The following is a 27206-nucleotide window of genomic DNA, read 5'->3' as shown; positions in this document are numbered from 1 at the left end:
CATATGTAACAAACCTGCACGTTATGCACATGTACCCTAGAACTTAAAGTATAATAATAATAATAATAATAATAATAATAATAAAAGATAAATCCAAAAGCAAGGTCAGTTTTACTCCCATTCCCATTCACAGTGAATACTTGGACTTTTTCTGCTTTTGAGCAGTCCCTGAGTGGATTTCTGAAAGTCAAAATATCCAGGCTGACAATTCTGAGGAGTTTTACTATTGATTCATCTGTTTTCTCTTAGTGATTGTTACAGAATCCTAGAAAAGTTTAGACTTAAAATGAGAGACAGTGGGCAATAACATAAAGAGCTCCGAACTTAAAGTCAGGGAACATGAGTTGTGTTCAAATGCTGCTGTCAATCAATAGTATGACTTCAGGTAAGCCACTTTACATTGCTGGGACTGTTTCCTCACCAATATAATGAGATCAAACAAAAATCTATGAGGACTTTCTCAGTACTGTTTGAAAGCAGCTGGAAAATTTGTCTACATGATCCAGCAATTTCATCCAAATAGAACCTTTTGACTTCTCCAAAGATTAATATAGCTCATCCCCTACAATTCAAGTTCCTTGAGCATAGCAATGCAAAATCTTTCAGATGACAAAATCATAATGGAGTCCAGTGTGTTTCATCCAGATGTCAAAATCCATTGGCCCAATGCAGCATTGCAAATTAATCAAGAAATTAATAAATGAATATCAATTTTTATATATTTATCAGTAAGACATTTTAAATGATAAATAGCTTTTAAATATTGATTAAAATCCAAAGAGTATGAGGAATTAAAATAGACTTATGAGGAATTCATTAAAGTTGCTTGTCCATTTCTAATTGATTTTAGGGCTTTTTTCTAATTATTTTTCAAGCATTATTTACCTGCAGCACAGATGCTATTTAAAATGTCATTTGTTCAAGGAAATATGGCCTAGAAGAGTGGTTCTCAAACTAGAATGTACATGCAAATTTCCTAGTGATCTTGCAAAATGCAGATTCTGATTCAGTCGGTCTAGGTTTTGGACCTGAGATTTTACATTTCTAACAAGCTCCCAAGTGGTGCTGTTGTTGGTCTATGCACCACATTTGTAATAAAAAGGGCAAGCTGCAAACCACTATGGAGCACTGGTTCTTCAATGCACATTGGTATCGCTTAGGAAAACCTAAGAAAATATTGGAGTCTGGATTTCACTTCCAGAAATACCGATTTAATTATTTTGGGGTGTAGACTGGGCATAGGAGTTTTTAAAGCTTCCCAGGTGATTTTTATGTGCAGGTTAAGTTTGAGAGCCACTGCCACAGAAACAATAGCAAGAATCAAATTAGCAAAGTGGGGACTAACTTGGTGTAGTGAAAGAATGAAATAAAATACAATTATGTAAGGGTGAGCATTCCTAAAAAATAATGATTTTATATTTGAACTCCAAAATTTTCTCCACAGGTCCTATCTGCTAATTTGCAGGTAATCCAATTCACAAGTGAGCAAATATCAGTAGACAGGCCTCAACTCCTACCCTTTCCCTTCCTTTTTGTATCATGCTGTGACTGAAGAGAAATATGAACAGTGTATACAACCATTTCCTTTTTTTCCTCCTGAAGTGTATTAGATAGTAGAAGAAAAAGATTACAATACTTCAAAAGGGTCAGCACAGTAATGTTCATCCTCTCCCCATCTTTCCTTCTAGCTTGGCCAGAAATCATTGACCCTACCAGTTGATGTTGCAGCTTCACTGCCATCTTCATTTATCTCAAAGAAAACTTTCTGCATGACTTGGGAAACATACACTTCAGATGAATCTGGTTAAAAAAAAATACACAAAAGTGTATTTAAGAGTTAAAATCAAAGCCATTACCTATTAGGTCCCAGATTAATTGCTTTTTTGGGAGATGGAGTCTTGCTCTGTCACCCAGGTTGAAGTGCAGTGGCACGATCTCAGTTCACTGCAACCTCTGCCTCCCAGATTCAAACCATTCTACCATCTCAGCCTCCCAAGCAGCTGGGATTATAGGCGCCTGCCACCACACCCACACTCGGTTAATTTTTGTATTTTTAGTAGAGATGGGGTTTTGGCATGTTGGCCAGGCTGGTCTCGAACTCCTGACTTCAGGTGATCTGCCCGCCTTGGCCTCACAAATTTCTGGGATTACAGGCATGAGCCACCACGCCCAGCATCATTACATTTTCAAATGATCAAAGGCAAGGAAACAAATAAATGAACTTTTTCCTATTTAGTCAATTTGCTACAGATAAAGGTGATTTAGACTTAGCTCTTCCAGACATGACATATATACACAGAGAGAGAGAGATCAAGTTTTTCTGTGATATAAAAGGTAAATGATGTAAGCCTCAAATCATGTATCCAACTAAGTGAAATATTTGAAGGGACAGAGAGCTTTTCCTCCCTTAGCCATTGTCTATAGACAGAATGAAAGAGGCTTTCCAGATTTGAATTAATCTCACCCCATATATTTAACCTCAAAGCCAAAGTGCCTTTTATATTCTGTATTTAGTTTTGATCTTAGTTTAAAATAAAATGTACTAACTTCAAATCTGGAGAAGCTATGAAATTCTAAGGAACTTCTGTGTCACCTGTTACAAAATCACTTCAGAGATACACTTTAAAACCTGTTAAAATTTTCAGCATAAGAGCGTGTCTTATAACGTTTTGTTCTGGTGTGGATACAAGCTGAGAATGAATGCTCCTTTTTATCCCCTTGGTGGAACCGATGTGTAGGTGAAGCATTTCTGGTAGAGTGACTTGCAAGTATAATCTCCTCAAGAAGGAAGAAGTGAAACTGGGAGCCCAGAAGGCATGTCAAGCTTGCCTTGCAAGACAAGATAGATCTAACAATGTTCCTCAGAGGACAAAGGAAGCGTGCTCTAGAAAACTGCCTGGCTCATAATTGGCTTGCTATAAATATTTGTCATATATAAGCCAATAATAAATAAGTCAATGCATCTGAGTATGTCTAGTGATAGAAACCTGCAAAGTGGAGAGAGATGGGCATCTACTCTATTAGTGTGAATTAACTGAAATGCAAGAGAATGTTCTCTCAAGGTCCCGCATATAAGCACCTTCTTCTCCCAGGATTGCCTGGAATAAGACAAATAAACACAGAGGGAATGACCTAGTGACCCACACCAAGAATAAAGACCACAAAGCAGCTTAGGAAGGAGTAAAGAATTTCACCCAGTTTAGCAATGGCACGAGCCCAAATGACTCCCTGGCTATTAGACTAAACCATTTAGTCTCCTTTGTTCCATCTCACTGCAGACAAAACCCAGTCTTAGGAAAAGAACAGGCCCTGAAATATGATAGGTTAGAAGAACGTGAACTCTATAAACTCATTCATTGTACCTTCATAATAATTATTTCTTTTAATTTTTAAATGAAAATTCTAAGTACATTGTTATTAAATTAAGAGAACAAGAAAACAATATATTTGCTAGATGTGCAAGTAATATTAATGTGATACTTTTCCCACTTGCTGTTTCATATTTAACTATGTGCCAAATGTTAAAGTAGATGATTTACATACATTCTTTTATTTATTTCCCCAGTCGCTATATTGTCTCACTTAACAGATTAGAATGCTTACACTCAGAAAGGTTAAATATTTTACTACAGGTTACACACGGAGTAGTAACTGAGTGAAAAGTCAAATATTTTTCTCAAAGTTTCCAAAGTAACTCTATATAATCATTTCATTCAAAACTTGTGAACTATATAAATATAAGGTAGTGTCCCTTTCACACAGATGGCCCATAAGACTAGTATTGGGCTGTTTCATAGTAACCTTTAGTGAGTGTTTATTGTACAAATGATAAGTAGAGATAGCAGAGAATTTACTGTGCTCCTAGATACCAGTAGAGGTATCAGCATTGGCTATGACTATTCTATTCTAGGCAATAAGACAGAACCAAAATGGTTAAAACAGCTCAAATAAGTAACTCAAGAGGGAAAGAACAGAAAATGCTGGACATTTATTCTTTTCTGCACTGGGTTATTTTCTTGAATAAAGTCTTTTATGAAACATTTTGGAAGTATTTTCTTTAAAAATCTGCTTGTAACAGGAGATTTTTTAGAAGTCACAAATTGCTGGGAATTTGCAGAACAAGTGGCTATTTGAAGTGTCTGAGGCAAATTGAGTGATCTCCCTATGGCTGGAAAGAAGTTTAAGAAAAGGAAGTGCATGAAAAATAGTTTGGATTATTGAAGGTTGAAGAGGTGGTTGTGTCTCAGGGCACACAGAGCATCCTGTTGCAGTATTTAATGTTGACCATCTCATACCTAGTGCTGATAATATTGTCAGAGAAGTCAGATCTATCTGTCAGTGTGAGAATGAGTAGCCACATCATGTGTGAAGGTGATAACGAACATTTTGATATTTGTGACCTCATTCACCTCCTCCATCAGGAAAGTTTTTCATTCTACTCATTTGCCCACACAATTGATGAATGATGACTAAATTAACAACATGTTTCCAAAGCCCAGATAGCTATATAGAAATAAATACATAAAACATTTCTGCAATATTTCATGTTATGGTTTACAACCTCATCAGACAGACAAGCTTAGGCCCCTTTTTATAGAACAAAAGACTGAATTTAAAAGAGGGTAAGTAACTTGGGACAAATTGCCTCTCTTCATCCATTTTTTTTTTTTTTAGCTAGTTATTTTTGAACTACTGAGTACCACTGAAACTCGAAGAGTTCATAGACTGTGTTGGCTTTGTTGTGCAAGTGAATGTGTTAACCATGCAGGATTCCCCCAGTGCAAGTGAGCATAAAAGCTCCATCTTCTCAGATTTGTTGTCAGCCCAAAAGACACCGTTGCTAAATCTGCAAACTGTAGCGTTACAATTTCTTGATTGCGCTCATCATCCAGCAGCTTATGGATGACTATTGCATATGTTCTCATATTAGTGAATTAACATTTGCAAATTGGTTTCTAAGAGTTGTATTAGCTCTGCTTAGATGAGAGACTCAAAGTTGTAATTCCCATTATTCAGATGAGGAAATCCAAACAGGGCAGAAATAAAAACCCATATAATACTTTTATGTAGTTTTATTAGAAGTATAGCCAGAGTGCTTATCTAACATTCCAAAATGCTTTTTGACTTTCATTAAGAAAAGCTACTTAAACATAAAATACTTGTTTACAGATAGCTCAACATGACTATGACATTTATTCACTGTGTGTATATTTATCAGAGCTGAATGCTCTTTCAGTTTTAAGCTCAGTTAGTTAATGTAGTCTTAACAAAACAAATTAACATGATAATATAAGAATTATTTATCATACTACCTGTTATTCCAGAAAGGTCGCAGCCACCACTAAATATCTCAGTTATGTTCAAAGAATATAAAACATCTTTGAAGTCTACTTTTTGTTCTACTTTAAATCTGTTATTTAAAAGAAAAAGAAAAAGAAAAGTCTTGAAACACTGCACATTTTTGCTATCAATTTTTTTAATAGATGTCTTGGAGGATAATATATTGTAAAATCTTTTGTTTGTATTATCTGTTACATTTTCTTACATCTCACACCATTTTCCCCAGCTCCAACAATCAGTTCTGGGTTGCCAATAACTTGCTTCCCAGATAAATGGTTGGAGGAAAGAGAGAACAGAAATTGCATTTTTTTGAAGTAACAATTACCCAACAAAACTAGGTGAGAATTCTAAGTTCTATCTAAGGTCTCAATTGCTTGGTTCCTTTCTAACAAGTCTAAAATTTCCGTCTTAGGTATTCAAGATTTTCACACCATCAAAGATGGTTCCTGGCAGATGTCCATGACATGATGAGCAGGGAACAGGAATCTACAGTCCTTGGAGAAGATTGCTAGCTATTAAGCAATAGAGAAATATTTATAACCTATCATTCATCTCGCCCATTGTCACAGTCAATGAGATGTTCTTCAGTTTATGGACAGGCATAATATCTTCAGAATAGGTCCTGTAAAAGGATAAAGGAAGGGGAACCAGATTTCTGTCAAAGGAAATAAAAGACAAAAATTACAGGAGAGGAAAAAAAAAAGCAGCTAGCCAGTGCTTCCAACGCCGAACCATAAGTTAGGAGGCTAGTGTCTGGCTCACCTGTCTGTGCCTTAATTTGCCTCACCTGTGAAAAGGGAACTTAACCAGATAATCCCAAAAGATTTTCTCAGCCACTGATCTTCTATGATTCCAAATCAAAAGCAATCACTGAACCTCACTTTCCCATTTAAATAAAAGTGGGTGGGGGGCAGGGGGAAGCTAGTACTTATTGACTTCATAGGTGCTTAAAGCATTAATTTGCATTTTAAATACAGATTGGAAACTTGGTTTATGAAAGAAAAGACATGTGGAATAATCTTAAACAGGGAGCTATATATATTTCCGACATCAGCAAAATTCCAGGCAATTTCTACTGAGGAGCTTTGTCTATGCCCTCTGGGCATTGGCCCCTGTGCTCTCGTTAGAAGCATACACTAGTGCTCAAGGATATGTGTTCATTCAGTAGGAGGCCCATATCTGGAGCTAGAAATTAGGTGGGGCGATCAGTCTAACTAGATCATTGTTTGAACTGGCAAATACTGAATGAGCTTCTTAATTATAATTCTCCAAAGCAATGAACATGGTGTGGCAGAACTCTACTGGGACTAAATTATTTCTTGGCAAAACCATATGTTTTTTTGGAAGATGGTAACTTATTCAGAACCCTATCTACCTGGGAATGGACACAACACGCACATTAAAATCAGCTGATAAATGAAAATAGCTCATTCTACGCCCACTGCTTTCAACTTCTTCCTTGTAACTTCCTACTAAGAAAGATAATATGCAGCATGATGGTTTGGGAGATTTGCTTTTTTCCTGTTTTTATTACCACAGTCTTCAAACTGAATGGAGTATGGGCTTTTAAAGGGTGGAGAATATATGTTCTAATCTACCTATAAATGGGCTGTAATAGTCCAATAATTTTAGGATAACGACAAGAATACCGCAAGACTTATTACAACTTCTAATAATGCCTAATTATCACTGGAGAGTCATTTAAGTAACAGTTCTGCTCATAATATAGTCCGATGAAACCTACAGCAATAGAAACACATTCAGCCATCTAATGAAAGTAAAATCTACAGCCAATTCCTAATTATCCTTAATTATTGGAGCCATGAATAGTCAGGTGTGAAGAAGCACTGCCATGTGTTAGGTACTTAATATAAATTACAGTTTTTAATCTTTACAAAAATCTAAGGAAGTTGGCATTATTATTTCCATTAATGTATAAGAAAATAGAAGCCTGAGGAGGTTAATTTCCAGGCTGAAGGTTAAGGTAGGTTCCAGAGGTATGATTTAAACTCAGGTCTGTTTGAAGTCAAAGCTAATGTGCTAACTGCCACTACCTTATAATCAAAATATAATTCAACACCATCATATTGGTCAATATATATAACGTCCCTCTTCCAAAGTTTATGAGTCTTCATATTTCTCCCAGTTGTGGTTCATTTTCTCTTTTCCTTAATCCTCCTCTAAAATTGTCAAAAGAACAGCAGGCAAAGGTAAAAGAATGAGCAGCAAAATGCTAGATAAACAATTAGCAATTAAATCATGAATGGAATTTTTAGCAAATACAAATAATATCTATTTGTTTAAAAGACAGTAATTCACTCCCAAATGTAACCATTATGCTGAAACAGATCTCACATAGATAAAAGCTGCAGAAAAATGAAAAACAATCCCAATTTTTGTTTTAAGAATGACCTACTTCTGGCCTCCAGGCCCTGCTGGGGAATGGTATTGGCCTTTCCTTTCCCCTTATCCCCAGAGTTCTTGTTTAATGAAAGAAAGCCTTGGATCAATTTCCCTCTGGGTTTGTGTCCTTATTATCTGAAATCCCAGCTTTGGTACAGTGGCTTGAGTCATTCTTGGTGTATTAGACTATTCTCATACTGCTATAAAGAAATACCTGAGTCTCAAAAAAAAAAAAAAAAAAAAAAAAGAGAGAGAGAGAGAGAGAAAGAAATACCTGAAACTGAGTAATTTATAAAGAAAAGAGGTTTCATTGGGTCACAGTTCCAAAGGCTGTACAGGGAGCATGATGCTGGCATTTGTTGGTTACCAGGGAGGTATCAGGAAACTTACAATCATGGCTGAAGGCAAAAAGGAACAGGCATGTCTTACACGACTGGAATAGGAGGAAGAGAAACAGGGGGGCAGGGACTATACGCTTTTAAACAACCAGATCTCGTGAGAACTCTACTAGCATGAACACAGCACTGAAGGGGGAAATTTGTCCCCAAGATCCCATCACCTTCCACCAGGCCCCATCTTCAACACTGGGGGTTGCAATTTGACATGAGATTTGGCAGGAACATAAATCCAAACCATATCACTTGCACTGTTCAGAGCTGAAATCAACCAAACCAAATCTTAGGGTTGCTCATGAGAAGAAAAATACAACACAATCTTTGACAATGGTGGCCCTAGATGGTTATGTGAGTACACAGTAAATTCCGGTCACTTTCCGTGTGTGTAAAATAATTAAAATAATCTATTAACCTCACAGACTGAATTTAAAATACTTTCTGTCACATATGAAACATCTGGATGCATAATGTATGCCTAGTATTCCCATTTTTATCCATGTCCAATAGGTCAAAGTAAATGAACATTTTGTAATCACTACTGCAGCTGGTCACAACGTATCTATTCTCATATCCAGTCTCATTTTCCTTGCCTTCCTCCCACCCACACACAATTTACATTCACCCACTTATAGATCCAACGCTAGTCAAGCCTAGAATTAATTTCTAACCAGAAAAAGATGACCCTTTATGTCCTGTGGTAAGTGTTACATGTTTTGAAAAGTCTCCTTGGTACGGCTACTCCAGATCTCTCATCCTACTGCTCATTCTATCACTGACTGCTTGTTCTGTTCTGTGCTCCCTCTCATGCTTGCCCTATAGTCACCTGTTTTCAGATGCCTGGCTGACCTCTTCTAGTATTGGCTCAGCCATTAATTAGCTGTGTGACCACAGGCACGGTATTTGCCTGTCTCCATCTTGTCTGTAACCTGAACATAAAACTAGATCTTCATCAAATTGATTGAGGAATTAAATGAGATATGATGGGGGGTCACCTATTACAATGTTGGCATTATAATATATGGCCACTGTTAGAATTAAATGAGTAATAATACAAATAATATTTAGCTAATATTGAGTACTAAAAATTGTATACACATTATCTCATGGAGTCCTCACAACAGTAAGAGGCATGTATTATCATTACTGCATTTAATAGAATAGAAAAATCTTAGAGAAAAGTAATTTGCTTAAAGTTATATAGTAAGAAAGTGGCAGGGCTCTGGGTTTTCAATATTATTTTCAGTAATCTGATTTCAACAATTGACAAAAGATACTGTGAGGTGCCACATCAGTCAATATTTTTAAAGAATGATACGTCTCAGAAAGACTATGGCTATTATTAAGATAATACTATACTTTTGAATAGAACTGTAGTGCTTAACAAGTTTAAAGGCCTAGACTTCCAAAAATTTAGTGAGAACTATAAAGCCTCTCCCAAGGAAAATACATACCTAACCTTACATGCATAAACTTGCAAATAATTTCAGGGTTTCAAGGACCCTTGGAAGTATATCCTAGACCTCTCTAGAAGTCCATGGTGCCCCGATAAGGACTACTACAAAAAAGCAAGAATTCACAGCCCTCTTGTTTTCTAGTAAGTTGAGCCTGAAACCCCCAAAAAACCTATTTCTTCTTAACCCATTACTAGTTAGTCACACATTCCAATAACTTCACCAGTTCCTTACTATTCCCAGTGAAGCTGCTCCCTTTAAACACTCTTTACTTAATGTCTGAATTGTTGCAGTGGTTTTTAAACTGATATTTTAGGCATTAGTCTTTCCCTCTTTATCAAATCCGGGATATTACCACTAGATCAGTTTAAAGCAACAAATGTTCATTGAATAGCTACTATTTTTTATATACATGCTTTTTGCTGCAGTCACAGAGAGAAAACATGCACAGCTCTTCACCTCAAGTAGCTTATGGGTCAGAGGGGAAGACAAACAATTCATTTTAATGCAATTGCTATGCAGAAATAAACACAAGGTACTAGGAGAACGTTTCCCAGGGGGAGAAGGGAAGATGCTTGTATGATATTGCATGGAGAGATCAGAAAGCCTTTCTAAAACTCATACTTAATTTTAAGGACAAATAAAAGTTATACAGAAAAATAGGGACCATAGGCAGGGGTGGGGGGTAAATGAGGAGCAGGGAAATTTTTCAGACATGTTATCCAGGGTGAACAATTCTGAGTACTACATATACCTTTTTAAAACACTGACTTAATCATTTCATTGCCTTACTTGGACATAGTCAATAATTCTTCATTGCATATAGGATTTATTCCTCAACTCTTTTAAAACCCAACTCAAGTCCTTCTTTCACGAAGCCTTTGTTTACAATTCCAGTTTCCTGTGCACTCTCCCTTTTTGTGAACCTTCTAATGCTTACTGATTATACCATTCTTTTAGTACTTACTGTACATTGCTGTGTAGTGAATTTTTTTTTTTTTTTTTTTTTTTTTTTTTTGAGGCGGAGTCTTGCTCGGTCGCCCTGGCTGGAGTGCAGTGGCATGATCTCGGCTCACTGCAAGCTCCGCCTCCCGGGTTCACGCCATTCTCCTGCCTCAGCCTCCGGAGTAGCTGGGACTACAGGCGCCCGCCACCAGGCCCGGCTAATTTTTTGTTTTTTTGTTTTTTTTCTTTTTTTAGTAGAGATGGGGTTTCACCATGTTAGCCAGGATGGTCTCCATCTCCTGACCTCGTGATCCACCCGCCTCGGCCTCCCAAAGTGCTGGGATTACAGGCGTGAGCCACCGCGCCCGGTCGTCTTAGTGAATTTCTTGCACAAATCTAGTACTATTCCATTTTATCAATAGGTGGTAACCATCTTATCAGTAGAAAACCTAATGCTTTACATCTGTCCCAGCCTCTTGCCCACAGTAGAATCCCAATCAACGTTTTTGAACAGGAAATACACTTTAATAATTATCAAACTAATAAGGCTGTGACAAATTAATAAGGCTGTGACCCAACAGAAATGAGAGCTAATCCTTCCCTGTCAATACTCATTGAATGGCAATCAATTTATCTTCTCAGTGTCTCAGTTTTCTTATCTGTGAAGTGGGAGAATAACCAAGTCAGATGATAAAAGTCACAACATTTACTATTAAAATATAAATGCTAACACTTCACAAAGTTAAAAGTTACATGTTCATTTACCTTATATGTATTAAACTATCATTTTTGCCCATACACACAATTTTTAAACTATATTTTCCGAATGTTTCTTCTACAGAGAGAATCTGGCATATAGCAATTATGTTTTAGACTCTTCAACCAAAGGAAGCTTTATTACTAAAATTTTTAAAGGATCTCATACTACATTTAGACAAAGTAATATAATTATTTTAGCTGACATTCAATTGCAGGATGATGTCCAAAATTATATATCTAGTATATTACAGATAATAAATAATGGAAAGCACTCGAGTGTTTTTAGATGATATCTTATTGGCCTCAATTCTAACCTAGTTATACACAATAGAGGGGAAGGGGAAGTATTTCTTAAGCAGTAACTATAAATAGTCATTCACATGCTCCTTTCTACTGTAGCTTAAACATAAGCATTCTTACGGTTTTGTTTGTTTGTTTGTTTGTTTTTTGGCATGTACTAAACTTTGCTACCAAAGAGCTATTTTGTTTTACAACAATATAGATTTTATTACAGTTGATGTTACAGGATGAATTGTGCATACCCCCTTTCCCAAATTCATGTGTTGAAGCCCTAACCTCCAGTATCTTTAAATGTCCCTTTATTTGGAAATAGGAATGGGCCTTAATCCAATATGATTGGTGTCCTTATAAGATATGAGAATACCACACAAAGACAGATGGCTACATGACAACAGAAGAAATAATTGGAGTGATTTATCTATAAGTAGAGGAACACCAAGGACTTCCAGTCACTACCAGAAGGTAGGAAGAGGCAAGGAAGGATTATCCTAATGGTCTCAGTGAGAGTCTGTTGTGCTGACACCTTGATTTTGACATTTAGCCTCTAGACTGTGAGAGAATAAATTTTTGTTGTTCTAAGCCACCTACTCTGTTGTGTTGTGCTGTTATAGCAGCTCTAGAAATTAATGAAGTTGATTAAGCTGTTCCAATTTTATCAGAATATTTAGTTATCAGTTTGAAAGCCATTACACATTTATTCAGAGGTAAAGGAACCACAGTATTCAGTAATAAAATATAAATCTGCCAGTCTACCCCAAACATTTATTGAGCCTACATTGTTTTGTCTCTTCTCTACCAAACACATATTTTAAACAGGTATTTGTCTGTTGTGAGGAAATTATTCCTTTTGGGAGAAATGTATTTCAGAATTTTTAATCCATGATTTTGGTGCTCAGGAAACTTAATTCATAAACATGTTCTGATAAGTTAAAATTGTTAATGAACTAAATACATATGCAAATTGTTCCTTTAACAAATCAGAAGACATTAGTTTAGTAAAAAATGAATGTATTTTACATGTAATTCTGTATTAATGTGATTAAACAATAACAAATTTCTGTCCTCTGAATTTAGAAAAAAGTCTCACTTTTCCTTCTTTAGAGAGAAGTTTTGAAGTAAATGTCTAATGTCCTATTTTTCATGATGCCATATGTATGGAAAGGAGGGAAAGCTTCATTCAGGGTCCTCAAATAGAATAAATTAGAGTGACTGGAAAGTTGAATTCTGGTTTTGAAGATATTTAAAATTAAATAAAGAGAAATAATATAGAATTTCTTTCCTTGAAAGTATTTGTGTACTTCAACTCAATAATACTCATTTAGCACATACTATATACCATGAAGCATGCTAGGAACAACAGAAACTAAAATGAACAAGACCTAACCCGCTGTCCCAGAAATCACATTTTAATAGGACAGATAGGAATGTGAGCAAGAAATAAAGATGCCATGTAACAAGTGCTATGATGTAAATTTTCCTGAAATGTTCTAGAAATATAGGTAAGGAATGGTTCACTCTAACTAGGCATGTTTGAGTATATTTACATGGAAACAATAACTTCAAGGGAAACCGTGGAGGATTAATGGGAAGTTATTGGTCAGACACCACAGAGAAGGGCCTGCCACACAGAAGAGAAAGGAGTGGAGTCAGAGAATTCAGAGAAGACATTGTTTCTAGTTTGGTACTGACTAGGCAGTGATCTTCTTAACAAAGAAAGAAATAAAATAAAGCTGTCATTTATTTAGCACCTTCTAGTTGCCAGACTTTGTGCTATGAATAGAAGTATGTAATGAGATACTATAACTGAAACTGCCAAGTTTTTAAGTATCATTGGTGGCTGGAATTTGTATGGAAAGGGGGGATACAACTGCCAACTATTGTTTCTGTTTCTATATAAATGAATATTCAAATTCAGGTTTTAAGGCAAATTGTTCTTTTGTTTGGGGAAGCAATACAATGGGCTTTTTCGTTTTGCAAGCAGAACCAGTAGGAGGGAGATGGAGTTTGAGATGATGAGGGCACAAGCTATTTTATATGATATGAAAACATTGTTTTCACTGAAATCTCTGCTATAGACTTGTTTGTTTGTTTGTTTGTTTGTTTGTTTTGGAGATAGGGTCTTGCTTTGCTGCCCAGGCTGGAGTGCAGTGGCAGGATCACATCTCACTGAAGCCTCAAACTCATGGGCTCAAGCGATCCTCCTGCCTTATCCTCCACAGTAGCTGGGACCACAGGCACACACCATGTCCAACTAATTTTTTGTTGTTTTTTGTTTTTTGCTTTTTTTTCATTTTCTAAAGACGGGGTCTTTCTTATTGCTCCTGCTGGTCTTGAACTCCTGGGCTCAAGAGATCCTCCTGCCTTGGCCTCCCAAAGTGCTGGGATTACAGGCATAAGCCACCATACCTGGCAACTATAGATTTTTGTCACAACTGGGAAACTGGCCTTAGAGAGCATGGAAGAAAATCTGGGTCACTTTCTCTTTATACGGGGAAATGTTGGAGGACTCTGACTGCTGAATAGGAGGGAGGTGTAAAGATAACTCTTTTGGGTGAAGGTGGGTGCTAGTACCATTGCAATGGTAGGCTAAATATAACAACAGACAGAAGGAGATTCTTTAGTACAAGAAATAGTCTACACTCAAGGAACTATCATGATTGGTACCTGGTTTTAAATTGCTTTCTATGTTGTAAGCCCCTTTCACTATCACCAAGATTTCAGTAAAATTTGCTTAAACATTGAAGTCGTTCTTCTTGTATTAGTTTGCTAGGGCTGCCATAACAAAGTACCACAAACTGGGTATCTTAAATCACAAATAGATTGTCTCACAGTTGCAGAGGCTAGAGGTCTAAAATCAAGATGTTAGCGGTATTGGATTCTTCAGAAGGCTGTAAGTGAAAAATTTGTTCTATGCCTCTCGTTGATTTGTAGATGACCATTTTTTCCCCTGTGTCTCTCACATCATCTTCCCTCCATGTATATCTCTGTCTAAATTTTCCTTTTTAGATGACACCAGTCATGTTGGATTAGAGCCCGGCCTAATGACTTCACTTTCATTACTCTGTAAATACCTTGTCTCCAAATAAGGCAACATTCTGAGTTACTGGGTGGGGGGATGCAACTCAACCCATAACAGTTGTGCTTGGAAGAATTAAGAGAGAAGTCTGTGTCTACGCAGTGAGAGTAGTTGTATGGGAAGAGTGGAGTGTGGCCGATGCTGAGAATAAGGCCAAAGAGTTCAAAGTTGTCTACACTGTGGGAGTAGTTGTATGGGAAGTGTGGCCCTGGAGTGGAGATGCTCAGAATAAGGTGAAACAGTTCGAAGTTGTCTACACTGTGGCAGCTTGGACAGATTTTTGGACTGTGAAACATTCCTCTAAGGATTCCTAAAAATGCTGTCAAAGGAAATTCTGGTGAAAGCTTGTATTTCTTCTTGTCAATTGAGGTTGGGGCTTATGCATTATTATTTAGACTGAAAAATCTGGCAATAAGTATCATTATCCACATTTTATATTGATAAAACTGCAACTCAAAAGGGTCAAGTGACTCTCCTGAGACCCCACTGGTGGTACATGTCACAGACAGTTTTCAAACTCAGTAATTTTGTTTTTGTCTCCAAGAAAGTGATCATTTCAAAGCTAAGAGAAGTAAATTTGAAAATAAACAATTTAATTTCAAAAAATATTATTTCATTATTAAAAGGTAAACAATCTGTCATACACACCATTAAACTCCAGTGTTTGGCACAGTAGGTGCTAAAAAAATTCTTTGAAAAAAAGAATAATGTCAAGTAGAGATATTCAAATGGCTGGGAAATGAAAGAGAAGTTGAGGTTAGAGATTTAGATTTTAAAAACCAGAATAACAGGGGATAAATAATATTTCTCAGAGAGAGTAAGAAGAGGAAAATTCTGAAGATGAAACTCTGATAAAATTTTTGCTTGGGAACAGAAACAAAATAAAAGTAAGTCAAGGAGCAGGGAAATTTTCCAGAAAGAGAGAAAGAACTAAATCAGTAGTGTCCTGGGGACTAAAGGAAGAAAGCTTTTCTAGAAAAAAGGGGATGGTTAATAATACTTTGATCAAGATCCCAGAGTTAGGATGTGAGAAGTAGAGGATACTTCTTTCTCCACAATATCAAAGAAGGTAAAGATTAATAAATATTTACATAAAATTTGAGGTGATTTCTATAAATAAACAGGAGAAAGTTTACCTGATGATAGGTTTTCCTTAGGATATAGGAGACTTTCACACTTGTTGGAAGTAAGAGAAATCAACTTAGAGTAGTAAGTGAAGGAGAGAGGTAATGTCCTGGTATGGTGTGGGTAGGAGCAAAGAAAGTTCTCAAGAGTAAGCAAGGAGTGCTGAGCTCTAGTCTCGGTGAGGCCAGTAGTTACTCCTTTCCAGGTTTTTGCTCCAACAAAATCAACAGTTGCAGTACTTGCAGTAGTTGAAGAACAGGAGCAGCTTTCACTGCAAACCTCCATGTTCAACTGATTCTCCTGCCTCAGCCTCCCAAGTAGCTGGGATTACAGGCACCCGCCACCATGCTCAGCTAATTTTTATATTTTTAGTAAAGACAGAATTTCACCACATTGGCCAGTCTGGTCTCGAACTCCTGACCTCAGATGATCTGCCCGCCTCAGCCTCCCAAAATGCTGGGATTACAGTCATAAGCCATCATGCCTGGGCAGGAGTGGCTTCTTGAGTGTACTCAGAATTGAGGATAATTGAGAAGAGAATTAGGAAAGGGATAAAGACAAGGAGACAAAAACATTAAAAATGTTAATGAGACTATGATTCAAATAACTAATGACTAGATCCTGGCTTAGTGGAAAAGGAAGTAAAAACCAAGAGGTTGAAGAGACCAATGGCCAGAAACAGGGGAGCAGAAAATAATTAGGGATTGATGAGTCTGAAAGAAAATTTAGAAATAAAATGACAGTATATAACCTATTGGACATAAATCTCTTTTTAAAAGCTTGGGTAGAGTGTGAATTGAGTCATTTGGGCACAACTTTCTCTTTGAAGTTTCTCCTGTCCCTTAGACACATGATGTTAAAAAATTAGTTCATAATTACTGCCTCCTGAGATAACTCTTTGCAATTTCCATTTTGTACTAACTACCTAAAATTGACTATAGGATTCTGTTTATAATTCAATGATTAGAGCACTATCTGTCAAAGTGATATAACATATCTTTCAATTGTATAAAACATACCATTATAATTATTTTTTCTTAATAAGAGATAAATATTAAAAATTCCAATCAGGAAAAAAGTGGAGAAAGATAAATTAGCATAATAAAAAGACAATAATTCCTTCTAATCCAAATGTTCTAATTGTAAGACATATACTTATCTTTTTCAGAGAAAACTAAGCCCTTAAATTCAGTTCTTCTCACAGTAAAGCAATGCTAGCACAGGTAAGCCCTGCTTTAGTATCCAAAAGTAGAGTAAAATTTCCAAATGCATTTGTATTTTCATTTGTGTCAATAGACTTTTCAAGTATTTGCTACCTTTCAGCTGACTGCTCAAATTCCTACATAAGTGGAAACGTAAGAACTCATATAGTAAAATAACATCACCAACCTAGGGAGGCTTATTTCCACTTCCTCTTCTTGCATCTCAGAGAGCCATTTTAGGATTTGTTGAGCAGTAATTAGTTTTTCCACTTCTTCTATATCCATACCTTCTGCAGGAAGTATGGTAATTAAGCTAAATTCATCACCTTTATAAGACAATTCTAAAACTTGGTAGTTCATAGAAGATTCAGAAAAATAACCTGGAATAGACGAAATAAAATATCAAATATACTTGGCAATTCTCAAGACTATGCTTAGGAACTGTGGTTTCTCACATTACCATATTTTGTTCTCAGAAGAGCCTTCATCATTGGAATTTTGACAGTTGAACCATTTTTCTTAGTAAAATTTATCAGCTGTGTGTCCTCTTTTCTGAATTTCTGTTTCCAATCTCCTTTGAAATAAATAGCATTCACCAGGACAAGCCGAGTCAGAGGGCTAAATTCTTCCCCTGAAAACATGTCTTTAATTTTTCCTAGGAAGTGGGTGGAGGAGGAGGTAAGAAGAAATGTGCAATAGTGATTCAGTGGAATCGCTTTGAATAGAATTAAAGCAAAAGTGTCTTTTGCAGATCAGTTTTGGATAGGGCATGTTATCATCTAAATATGGTAAATTTGAGAATAAACAGGATTGCTATTAAATATTTCATGAAGAAACAGGTGCAAATGGAATTTCACTACAAAATTAGAAATATGAGACTGTTTTAGGCAAACTGAGACATACGTAGACTCTCTTCAGTAAGATCATTTGCATCCATTGTATGTCAGACATAAAGAATAAAGATAATTCTTCTTCCATATTTGCTGTTATTATTCTGTCTATTTCAAGGTCTTCTAACATGTCAGTCATCATAAGTAAGTTAATGGTACACCCAAACTTGCCACTCTGACAGCTGCGTCCACTGACCATTGGAAAGGGAAGAGAATGGAGGTTACTAGCATGAATATTTTCCTCCAAATAACCGATCGCCTACTTCTATGTCCAGTGAGTTTTTCCAAGTTATGAGAAATAGGTATGACTGGGTGCCATGGAGCTGTCTAGTGATGTCCTCATTTCCTACAGCTGTGAACATGACTCACCACACTTATCTCACACTTTCAACATATGCTTCCCCATATAAGGCTTCCTATAAGGCATATGTCTTATAACAACAGTTTTCGTAGCTGATTAAATAAAGAAACAAAGTACCATTAATTGAGGGCTTGGTATATGCTTGTCACTTCACATACATTATTATTAAAATTCCAAAGAATTCTGAAATGTTTTAATAATATCTTCATTTTAAATGGAGCATAGCTTATAACTTTCCAAGATTTCAACTGAGATTTGTATGAATTTAAATTTACTATATCCCTCTGTAGTCAACTATGAAATTTTTGCTAGCTTGCCTTTAAAGTTTAGACTACTATGTTTATGATAGAACTATTAACATTTATTATTAAATATTAACACATTCAACTAAAATGTGTTCATCATTTTCAGTATCTGTGGGAAAGAAGCCATTTGGGATTGACAGATTTAATTTCTACCTAGCCAAAGAGATTATTTCTGCTGTTATACCTGAAAAATCTAGGTTTTAACAAAAATTATTATTAAAATTATTTCATTAAAAAGTCTATAAGCAAGTATCTCTAAAAATAAAATAAAAGAATCAGTATACTTTTCAAAGCAGCTTACAATTTCTTTCCAGTTTTACAATTTAGTATTAATTTAAATAATAATGAAATGAAATAGGATATTTGATTCCTCTGATCTATAGTGCAGTAGGAAAATATTCAGCCATTCTTTACTTTAGGATATTAAAAACCATTAATACAATGGCAAATAATAATTTTACAAAAATGGGAAACTTTACCATCTGTTTTTCTTTCTACCCAGGTACTTATCATCTCTGCACAAGCCTTTGCATCTTGAAAATCCACCAGTTTTATAGCACTCTGAAAAAATTCCTTGTTGCCATGGAGATACTGTTCTTTCACAGTGAATCCTTCTTGAAGGTAGAGGGCATTGGCAAGATTAAATGTAAATTCCTGTTTTTTCTCTGAGATGGCAGAGAAAAATGACTTCAGTACAAAAAATTCTTCCCCTAGAAAATAATTTTAATATATATTGGCATATTGAACAACATAAAAACAACAGATTTTCAGCTTTGCTATCTAAGCACTCTGATTCATATCACCATTTTTTGTACCCTTAGGTATAACTAACAATCCCTTCAAAGTTAATATAAATATTTTAAGGATGTATCTCCTGTAGAATATGCATTTTGTAGAGAAATCATCTTTTACATGGAAAAAAGAATGTCCATGTAAATTTGAAATTTGTCAAAAACAAGAATATGCATTTATAGAAGCTGAAGGGAAGTCCCTCTTGATAGTCACATTTAGCTCATTTTTAGTTGTTGAAGTTTATGTTTAGAATCTTATTCTTTGCATAACCTGAGCATGTGATTCCTATGAAAGGGAATGCTAATGAATGCTGATGGGGGTATGACTGTGATGAGCAATCCTTTTCAATATTACTTTTATTTCAGCTGAAGAAAAAGTTGTTCTCTTATAAGCAACTGCACCTGTACAGGTTTTAAAATTTACCAGGCAACCTCTGTAATCATCTCTAGAGATGCGTAAGAATCAGAATTGCCTATTTCTACAATTCATGAATTTATATACTTTGGCTGTCGACATTAACCATAAAAATCTTTAGCCATTTTAACTCTAACCACTAGTCAAAATAAGTCAGTCAGAGTCAACTGAAAGAATCACTTTAGGCCTATTATTTATTTTTGGACTGTTCTGACTGCCGTGTTGTCCGGAAGCTATATATGCCTATGAGAGAAGTCTACCCTGATATTTGGTTCAACAGCTTCCTGTTCATTGCCAAAGTGTACTGACAGTTTCCATTTCCTTCTGGCTTAATCTTAGAACTCAATCATTAAGTCTTGTAACTCTATTTCAAACAGGTTCTTTCAGGGCCTTCATTATATTTTCAGTTAAATACTGCAAATGCCACTTTCATAACCTAGAAGTTGATATATTCAATTAATCTTTATTCAAGAAAACTGGGTATTACTAAGAGGGATTTACTACTAGATTTCTATTGGAAATAAGGAGGATGTGTGTGTGTGTACCTATGCTTGTGTAAATACATTTTTTTAAATCAGAAAGCTAGCATCCCATAGGGCATCTTTGTGCAAATAAAAATAGTTCCCTCTCTGGGGGCTGGGCAGCTCCATGGCCTCTCATCTTGTCCAGCTGGGTAGAGACTACATTTCAGTCCCTACTTGCCTTTTTGGCCTGGCATTCTTACAATCTCACAGGAGGCTTTATGAAGTATATTTCAAACTCCAGGATTCTTTGTTAACTAGTATACAGACACAGGTATAAACAATTTCAGATATAAAAAAACTTGCTTCCATATGATTCGATCTGAAGAATTTCAGTAATTCTTTATAACCCTGGAATTCCTTACATTAGGAAGGGAAGAAAGTTAAGCCATTTTGCTATTTATGTAATGATTTCAGATGTAACCATTTATTGCTATTTGAAGCCTGAAACAAATATCTTAATCACTAGGAGGCTACAGAAAAGCCTTTCTGAGTAAAGACATGAGAGCTTTTCCAAAAGAACTAATTAAGGTCCGAAATGAAGTGACAGAATCTGAAACTAATTTTCAGAAATCTGAAATACATGAACATCTTTAAAGGAATAAAAAAAGATAAGGGGAGAAAAAGTAGTTCCAAATCATTTGTCAAAGCAAATAGATTTATGTCATGTACTTAAGGTCTAAGTCTACGTGACAAACAGCTGCCCTTTGATAAATCGTTGAACTCAGAAGTCAATGAAAAAAATGTCACCAAGCAGTACAAGTTTGGAGAAGAATATAACATTATCTGCCCTATAAATTTTATTTGGTTTCTAGATTAATGACATTTTTAGCGCAGATCAAAAAAGAATGTATACATACATATATGTATATATGTATATGTATATGTATATATATGTATATGTATATGTGTGTGTGTGTATATATATCTCCTAATAAGTAATGAGAACAACTTTATTTCATTTTCTAAAATAGAGCCATGGATAACCCACAGGTCACGGGTGAATGTGGCTCTTGATTTGAGTGTACCAGACCTCCAGAAGTGTTCTAAAATTCAGTGCACGTTCTCTTCGGCTAGTAAAAGTCTAAAAGCCAATTTTGTGTGCATATGGGAGATCCAAAGATGAAAACAAAGGTAGTCATAGAACTATAGATTATTTCAGCCAAAAGATCCAAATAAATTAACCTCAACTTTTCTTTTTACAGTGAGGAATCTGAGGTCCAGAGAGATTAAGAAGCTTCACAAGTGACATTACTTGTGCCAGATCACAAGGTCATTTAGTTGCAGAACTGGGACAGGAATTCATGTCCCGTTCTCTTTTCAAAACCCTGTGGAAAAAAGAAGCACCTTCAATTTTGCCTTTCATTCGTCATCAGCACTAACAGAGGTAAAGTAAAAGGGAGTATTAACAGATGTTCAGCAAAATGGAGGAGGTAAATTCAGAGCAGATATTTTGACAATGAAGTAAAGAAGAAGAACTGAGGACACTGAGAGTCTTACATAATATATAATAATTCATATTCTTATTAATGTATTAATGAGAATATATTGCTCTTATATTCTTAATTGTCACTGAATTATTTTAGGAATTAGCACTGAGCAAATTATTTAACCTTTCTTTGCCTCAGTTTCCTGAGGTTTATTAGAAGGTTGTTTACCTAACAAACTAACTATAAATATTAAATGAGAGAATATACATTAAGCGCATGAAACACTGGCTGATATGCTATCTATATTTTTGACAGTGCATTACGATTACTTTGATTATCATGTTCACAATTCACACTTGTTAAAACTTCTGTGTTTCTCTATGTGATGTATCCATTTAAAGTCATTTAGTTTCCACAGACTCTAATTTATGTATCTTCACAAATATTGTATTACTTTTTCAAAGCTATAGCATGTGATTTAAACATTTCTGGGAGTGGTATAGTGGGATTTGCTGAAATTAATCAAGACTAAATCTGGAATACATTGAATTCCGTATGCACTACTTGCAAAGAAAAATTCTTACAATTCACTTCACTATCACCAACTTCTTTTCTGTATAAAATTGTCTTTATTTAAAATGAACCAAATAAAATCTTGTAATAGTATTTTCAGGAAAGCAAATTTATAAATACAGCTACTCTGTGATAAGAAAAATATACTGAAATTATAGTTGTAGCAACTAAATTCCCAAATCAAAAATCTATATTTAGAACACAGTGTCTCAGAGTAATCCAAAAGCTGAAAATTCAAACAACTACAGAAACTGAGAGGATGAGATAGCTAAGGAGATGAACAACAACTTTTTTTTTTTTTTTTTTTTTTTTTTTGAGATGGAGTCTGTTGTGTTGCCTGGCTGGAGTGCAGTGGCACGATCTCAGCTCACTGCAACTTCTACCTCCTGATTTGAAGCACTTCTCCAGCCTCAGTCTCTCGAGTAGCTGAGACTATAGGCACATGCCACCATGCCCTGCAAATTTTTGCATTTTTAGTAGAGATGAGGTTTCACCACGTTGGCCAACCTGGTCTCGAATCTCTCACCTCAAGTGATCCACCCGCCTCAGCCTCCCAAAGTGCTGAGATTACAGGTGTGAGCCACCACGCCAGCCGAGCCACAATTCTTTCAAATGGGATGCCAGCACAAAAGCACAGTATCCTAGTAAGAGGGATAGACACTATCCCAGACAGACCATGAGGAGACTCCAATAAAATAACCAGCATTCACAAGCACAAAGGCCTCTGATGATTTAAATCCTTTTTTTTTTCCATTTTCCTTTTAAAACTACTAATAAGCTCTTAAAATGAACAAATTAATGTTTTTTCTTGGTCTTGTTACAGATAAGGTGCATTTTTTAAAAAAGAAATGTTGGAGACAATCTACTGAAGAAAGGCTAAATAAGTAATGGTATTTCTAATAAGATACAGTAATTAAAATTGTATTTTGAATCAGTTCCATGACATGGAAAATGATCACAACATAGTGATAGTGGAATAATATGTATGTATATAGATGTATATTTTATGACTATGTACGTACACACACACATGCACGCCCAATATAGTCTCAAGTAATCAAAACTGGCTAAAACAAACCAGAAGAAAATGTACAAATATATACTTAATTTTACATTTACACAGATGTCAATTTCTCAATAATTTTTGTAACTTTTTAGAGGAAATAATTCTAAACAAATGAAAATTACATTTACAATTCTCCATTTTATTACAATTTTCTACTTTTCATTACATTTTCACTTATTAAAGTTTTTTTATCCTGAACTTCTAATATTAAAAAATGAATGTGTCCATATCTTATCCACTATAAGTAAGGAGATGTAAGGGTCTCACCAGCTGAGGTTTCCTGTTGTTTTAAAGTTTGTCTTATCTGCTGCTGTGCTTTTCCTTTGGCTCCCAGTTGTACCATCTCAAGAACCAAAGTTATTCCAAGAGGTGAAAATATGATGTTGTTCTTATGAGATAAGGAAAGCTCTTGATAAAGATCCACTGCAAATTCAGTATTTTTTTGAGCTGAGCGTCTTGAGGCTTGACTTCCAAAAAACAGCAATAGGAGACTCCACAACAAGATTGTGTCCATTTTGACTCCTCTGTATTGTTTAAATCAAAATGTATTCATTTTCAAAATAGAGTTTTCCATAGAGAGCTCAACAGAAAACTTTCTACCTGTTGTAGCTTTCTATCTTAACAGAACTTACTAGCACAAGTGAACTCTGTCCGATTAGATTTCTAAGTATCATCTATCTAGAAAAAATGGTTCAAGTGCTAATGGTATTTCTTACATATCTTCAAGAACCAGTAGAAAATTTACTTGTAGTTTTGTAACAAAAATCAAAAAAGACACTGCAGTGTCGGAATGTTATCAATGGCAATGGAATCTCCTAATAGTTATACAATAGTTTTTTCTATCTTTTCTCATGTTTTTTAAGTGGGATAACTGTAACTCTGACATCAGGTAAACCTTCTGTGCAGTCTACTCTACAGTAATTTATACATCAAGAGGAGAAATGGAATAAAGACAGACTTACTCCAGTGTGATTTTAGACCTATAATATTAGAAAATTAATGTATTCTAAAATAACTGAGTAATCGGGCTTTTTACAATTTTCCTCACTCTTTATTTCTTAGGACAAAATAACCCAAAGCCCTCTTCCTGCTTTTCCAAAAGAAGAAAAATGTAATGCAGAAAACCTGCAAAGTTTGAGACAAAATGGCAATCAAATATAAATGATACAATAAAGTACTATGCTCACTACCTGGGTGATGAGATCATTTATACCTTAGTGTCAGGTCATATACCCATGTAGCAAACCTGCACATGTACCTTTTAATCTGTAATAAAAGTTGAAACTGTAAAAGAAAAAATATAAATAAAATGAAATACAATATCAAAGAATTGACAAAAATACAAACAAACGTAAGAGTAGCAGCAATTGAAAACCATAAACAATTCACAAGATTAATAATACCCTATTAAAGTGTTCTCCACTAAAATTGCAGGAAATTCAACCATTTGATTATACCTCAAGCAGAATTACTTTTGCAATATTACCACATATTTGGTAGAATGTTGACTCCAAGGCCTCGTAAATTTTAGTAACAATAATTTTACCTTATAAATAACACATGTTAGTAACCCTTAAAAACGTATCCATCAGTAAGTTACCAGGAAGTAACCATTAATTAGGTGTAAAGATGAAAGTCTTCAGAATAGTGTGTTGTCAGCCTTAAGTAGAGACATTTCTAGAGTGTTTTGCAGATCATTAAGGGGGCCACCATGACCCACAAATGGGTAGGATTCTCTAACAACAACTGTATTTATATATAAAGATTACTAATAGTCAAATATTCTTACAAACTAAACTATGGAGCTATTATTTAGATATTTCAAATTATCTTTCAATGTATTTTGTTGAACTGTATTTGTTTAGACATACATTTGCAAAAGACAAAAATCTCAAAAAACAATCCAAGGCAATTGTTAGAAAATGTGTTGGTAAACTTTAGATGTAGACTTATGCTATTAATATCAAGCAAATGTTTCATTAGGGATTAATTTAGCATACAAGCTTGTAAATGACAGTGCAATAATAGTTAAAAACCAGTGAGTAAGAGAAGTTTTACATGCAAAATAAATGTCTATGTATCATTATCTTCTAATATATTCAATTTCTCAGAAGACTTCTGACCAAAATATGTGCTTGTAGATACTCAGTCAAAATATTATTAGTACTTTTAAATTACCAAGTGGAAATACATTAGATATAGCTTTATATATTTGGTTTATATTAGAATAATGAACAGTATTATTAAAAAATGTTAACTTTTTCTTTGTGGTAGAATCTCAGTATTAGAGTTTCCTTCTCAATGTTATTAATAATCTTAATAATTAAATTTGTATTATTTGAGCATCCTTTTTTCTAGAAAATTTCTAAGCACTTAATAAATTATAACCTCAGACAAATATTTGTTTTAAAAATTCACTTGTCTCATTGGGTTTTGGATCATATCTTATCAGAAAGCACAAAGTACTGCTGAACTAAACAACCTGATGAATAGTCCTATAAGAACTGGGTCTTCTGATTTGTAGTGAAATCATTTAAGGAGAATAAAAGTGATATGTTAATTAAACAAATTCAAACGATTTTTACATCAAAGCATATTAGCCATGTTACCTTTGGAGAAATTTATATTTTAAAGTAGTGTGTCCGATTCCCCCTTAAAAATAATATATGACACTTAAATATTTATGCACAAATAATGTATAACTGAAAGAGGTATAATACCTAATAATATCAATTCTTGAATGGCTACATAAACTCCATGATTGCCCAATACCATTCTTAGTGATTGCTCAATATTCTGTGGACACACATACATATGTATATATGTTCATACAAATATACTGTACTTTATTTGTATACTTTATATATGGATATGTGTGTATATATATGTATCTATACATATCTCTATATATCCATATATATCTTTGTGTATGTATGTACATATTGTACTTTATTTTACTAGGCTACATATTTGTATACTTAACATACTGTCACATTTTGCTAAACGACTACAATACATTCTGGAAAATCCAATCGAGCAATTTTGTCATTGCGTAAACATCAAAGCAAATTGAAATGCCATTCCTTACTTTACTAAACACTCATATGCAATGTTATTTCATACATACTTATTCAAAAGCTATTTATTTCTAAGGTACTTACCCCAAATTGGCTTCTGATTTTTCACTGGAATGTTACAACTAAAATATGCTTGCAGGAAAACCCTTGTACATAAACACCCGAGCAATCAAGGCCAACTCCATTTATCTTGAACATTGCTTGATTAATTGCTCTAGAACCAAAGCAGGTGTTCACTACATTTGAATTCAGAACTAACATGATTGAGTTAATGATCAACTGATGAAATGCGCAAGAATTGAGAAATAAAACAATTATAGAATTTTTTAAATTATTAAGTTTATATTATTATTTTATCCATTATTTTACTTCTTTTAAATATTGCACAGAATTTGAAAGGATGTGCTGGCGGTTGTAAATTTGCTAGTAATTAGTTCTTTTTGTTTCTCACAGGACTCCCACATCAGATTACCAATGCACTTCGTCATAAATATTTCAGAATGCCTATGAGAAAAAGAATAAAGCTAAACCAAGTCCGGAATACAGAGACAAATTACTACTGCATGTACAGAGTTCTCAACAATTTGTCAAATTATACAATAGTCAGAGGAGTTTCCTGTGGATATAAGGTCCTTTTGAATTCTTAAGAAAAAGAGTGGATATTGAAGAAATATGTTCTTTATTTTGAGCAAAAAGGCCAGCAAAAAAGATAATGGATTTGCCAAAATATATCAGAATAATACTATTAGCCGTAGGTATTCGATGATAAAAATTGGTGTTA

At 34.8% G+C, this 27206-nt stretch overlaps 1 protein-coding gene across 4 annotated transcripts in view; it reads right to left on the bottom strand.

Moving 5' to 3' along the window:
- SERPINI2 (serpin family I member 2) overlaps positions 1-26639 on the bottom strand; it is a 32305-nt gene extending 5666 nt beyond the window's left edge. The window contains exons 1-8 of one of the 4 annotated variants that reach the window (XM_010359208.2): positions 26510-26590; positions 24607-24632; positions 23616-23872; positions 19032-19262; positions 17457-17651; positions 17184-17376; positions 5313-5410; positions 1714-1800 (exon numbers count right to left, since the gene is read on the bottom strand). In XM_010359208.2, the coding sequence (XP_010357510.1) occupies positions 1714-1800; positions 5313-5410; positions 17184-17376; positions 17457-17651; positions 19032-19262; positions 23616-23862 (1051 nt within the window). In that variant the 5' untranslated portion in view covers positions 23863-23872; positions 24607-24632; positions 26510-26590. Of the gene's footprint in view, positions 1-1713; positions 1801-5312; positions 5411-17183; positions 17377-17456; positions 17652-19031; positions 19263-23615; positions 23873-24538; positions 24633-26509 lie in introns of those variants that run through there. The other 3 variants (XM_030932064.1, XM_010359209.2, XM_010359207.2) reach the window with 3 other exon arrangements.
- Between the last annotated feature and the right edge of the window lie 567 nt (positions 26640-27206).

This window comes from Rhinopithecus roxellana, chromosome 1, assembly GCF_007565055.1.
Source record: "Rhinopithecus roxellana isolate Shanxi Qingling chromosome 1, ASM756505v1, whole genome shotgun sequence".
Classification (NCBI taxonomy): domain Eukaryota; kingdom Metazoa; phylum Chordata; class Mammalia; order Primates; family Cercopithecidae; genus Rhinopithecus; species Rhinopithecus roxellana.
The sequence above is the reverse complement of the archived record's forward strand: the minus strand, read 5'-3'. Positions and strand labels throughout refer to the sequence as shown.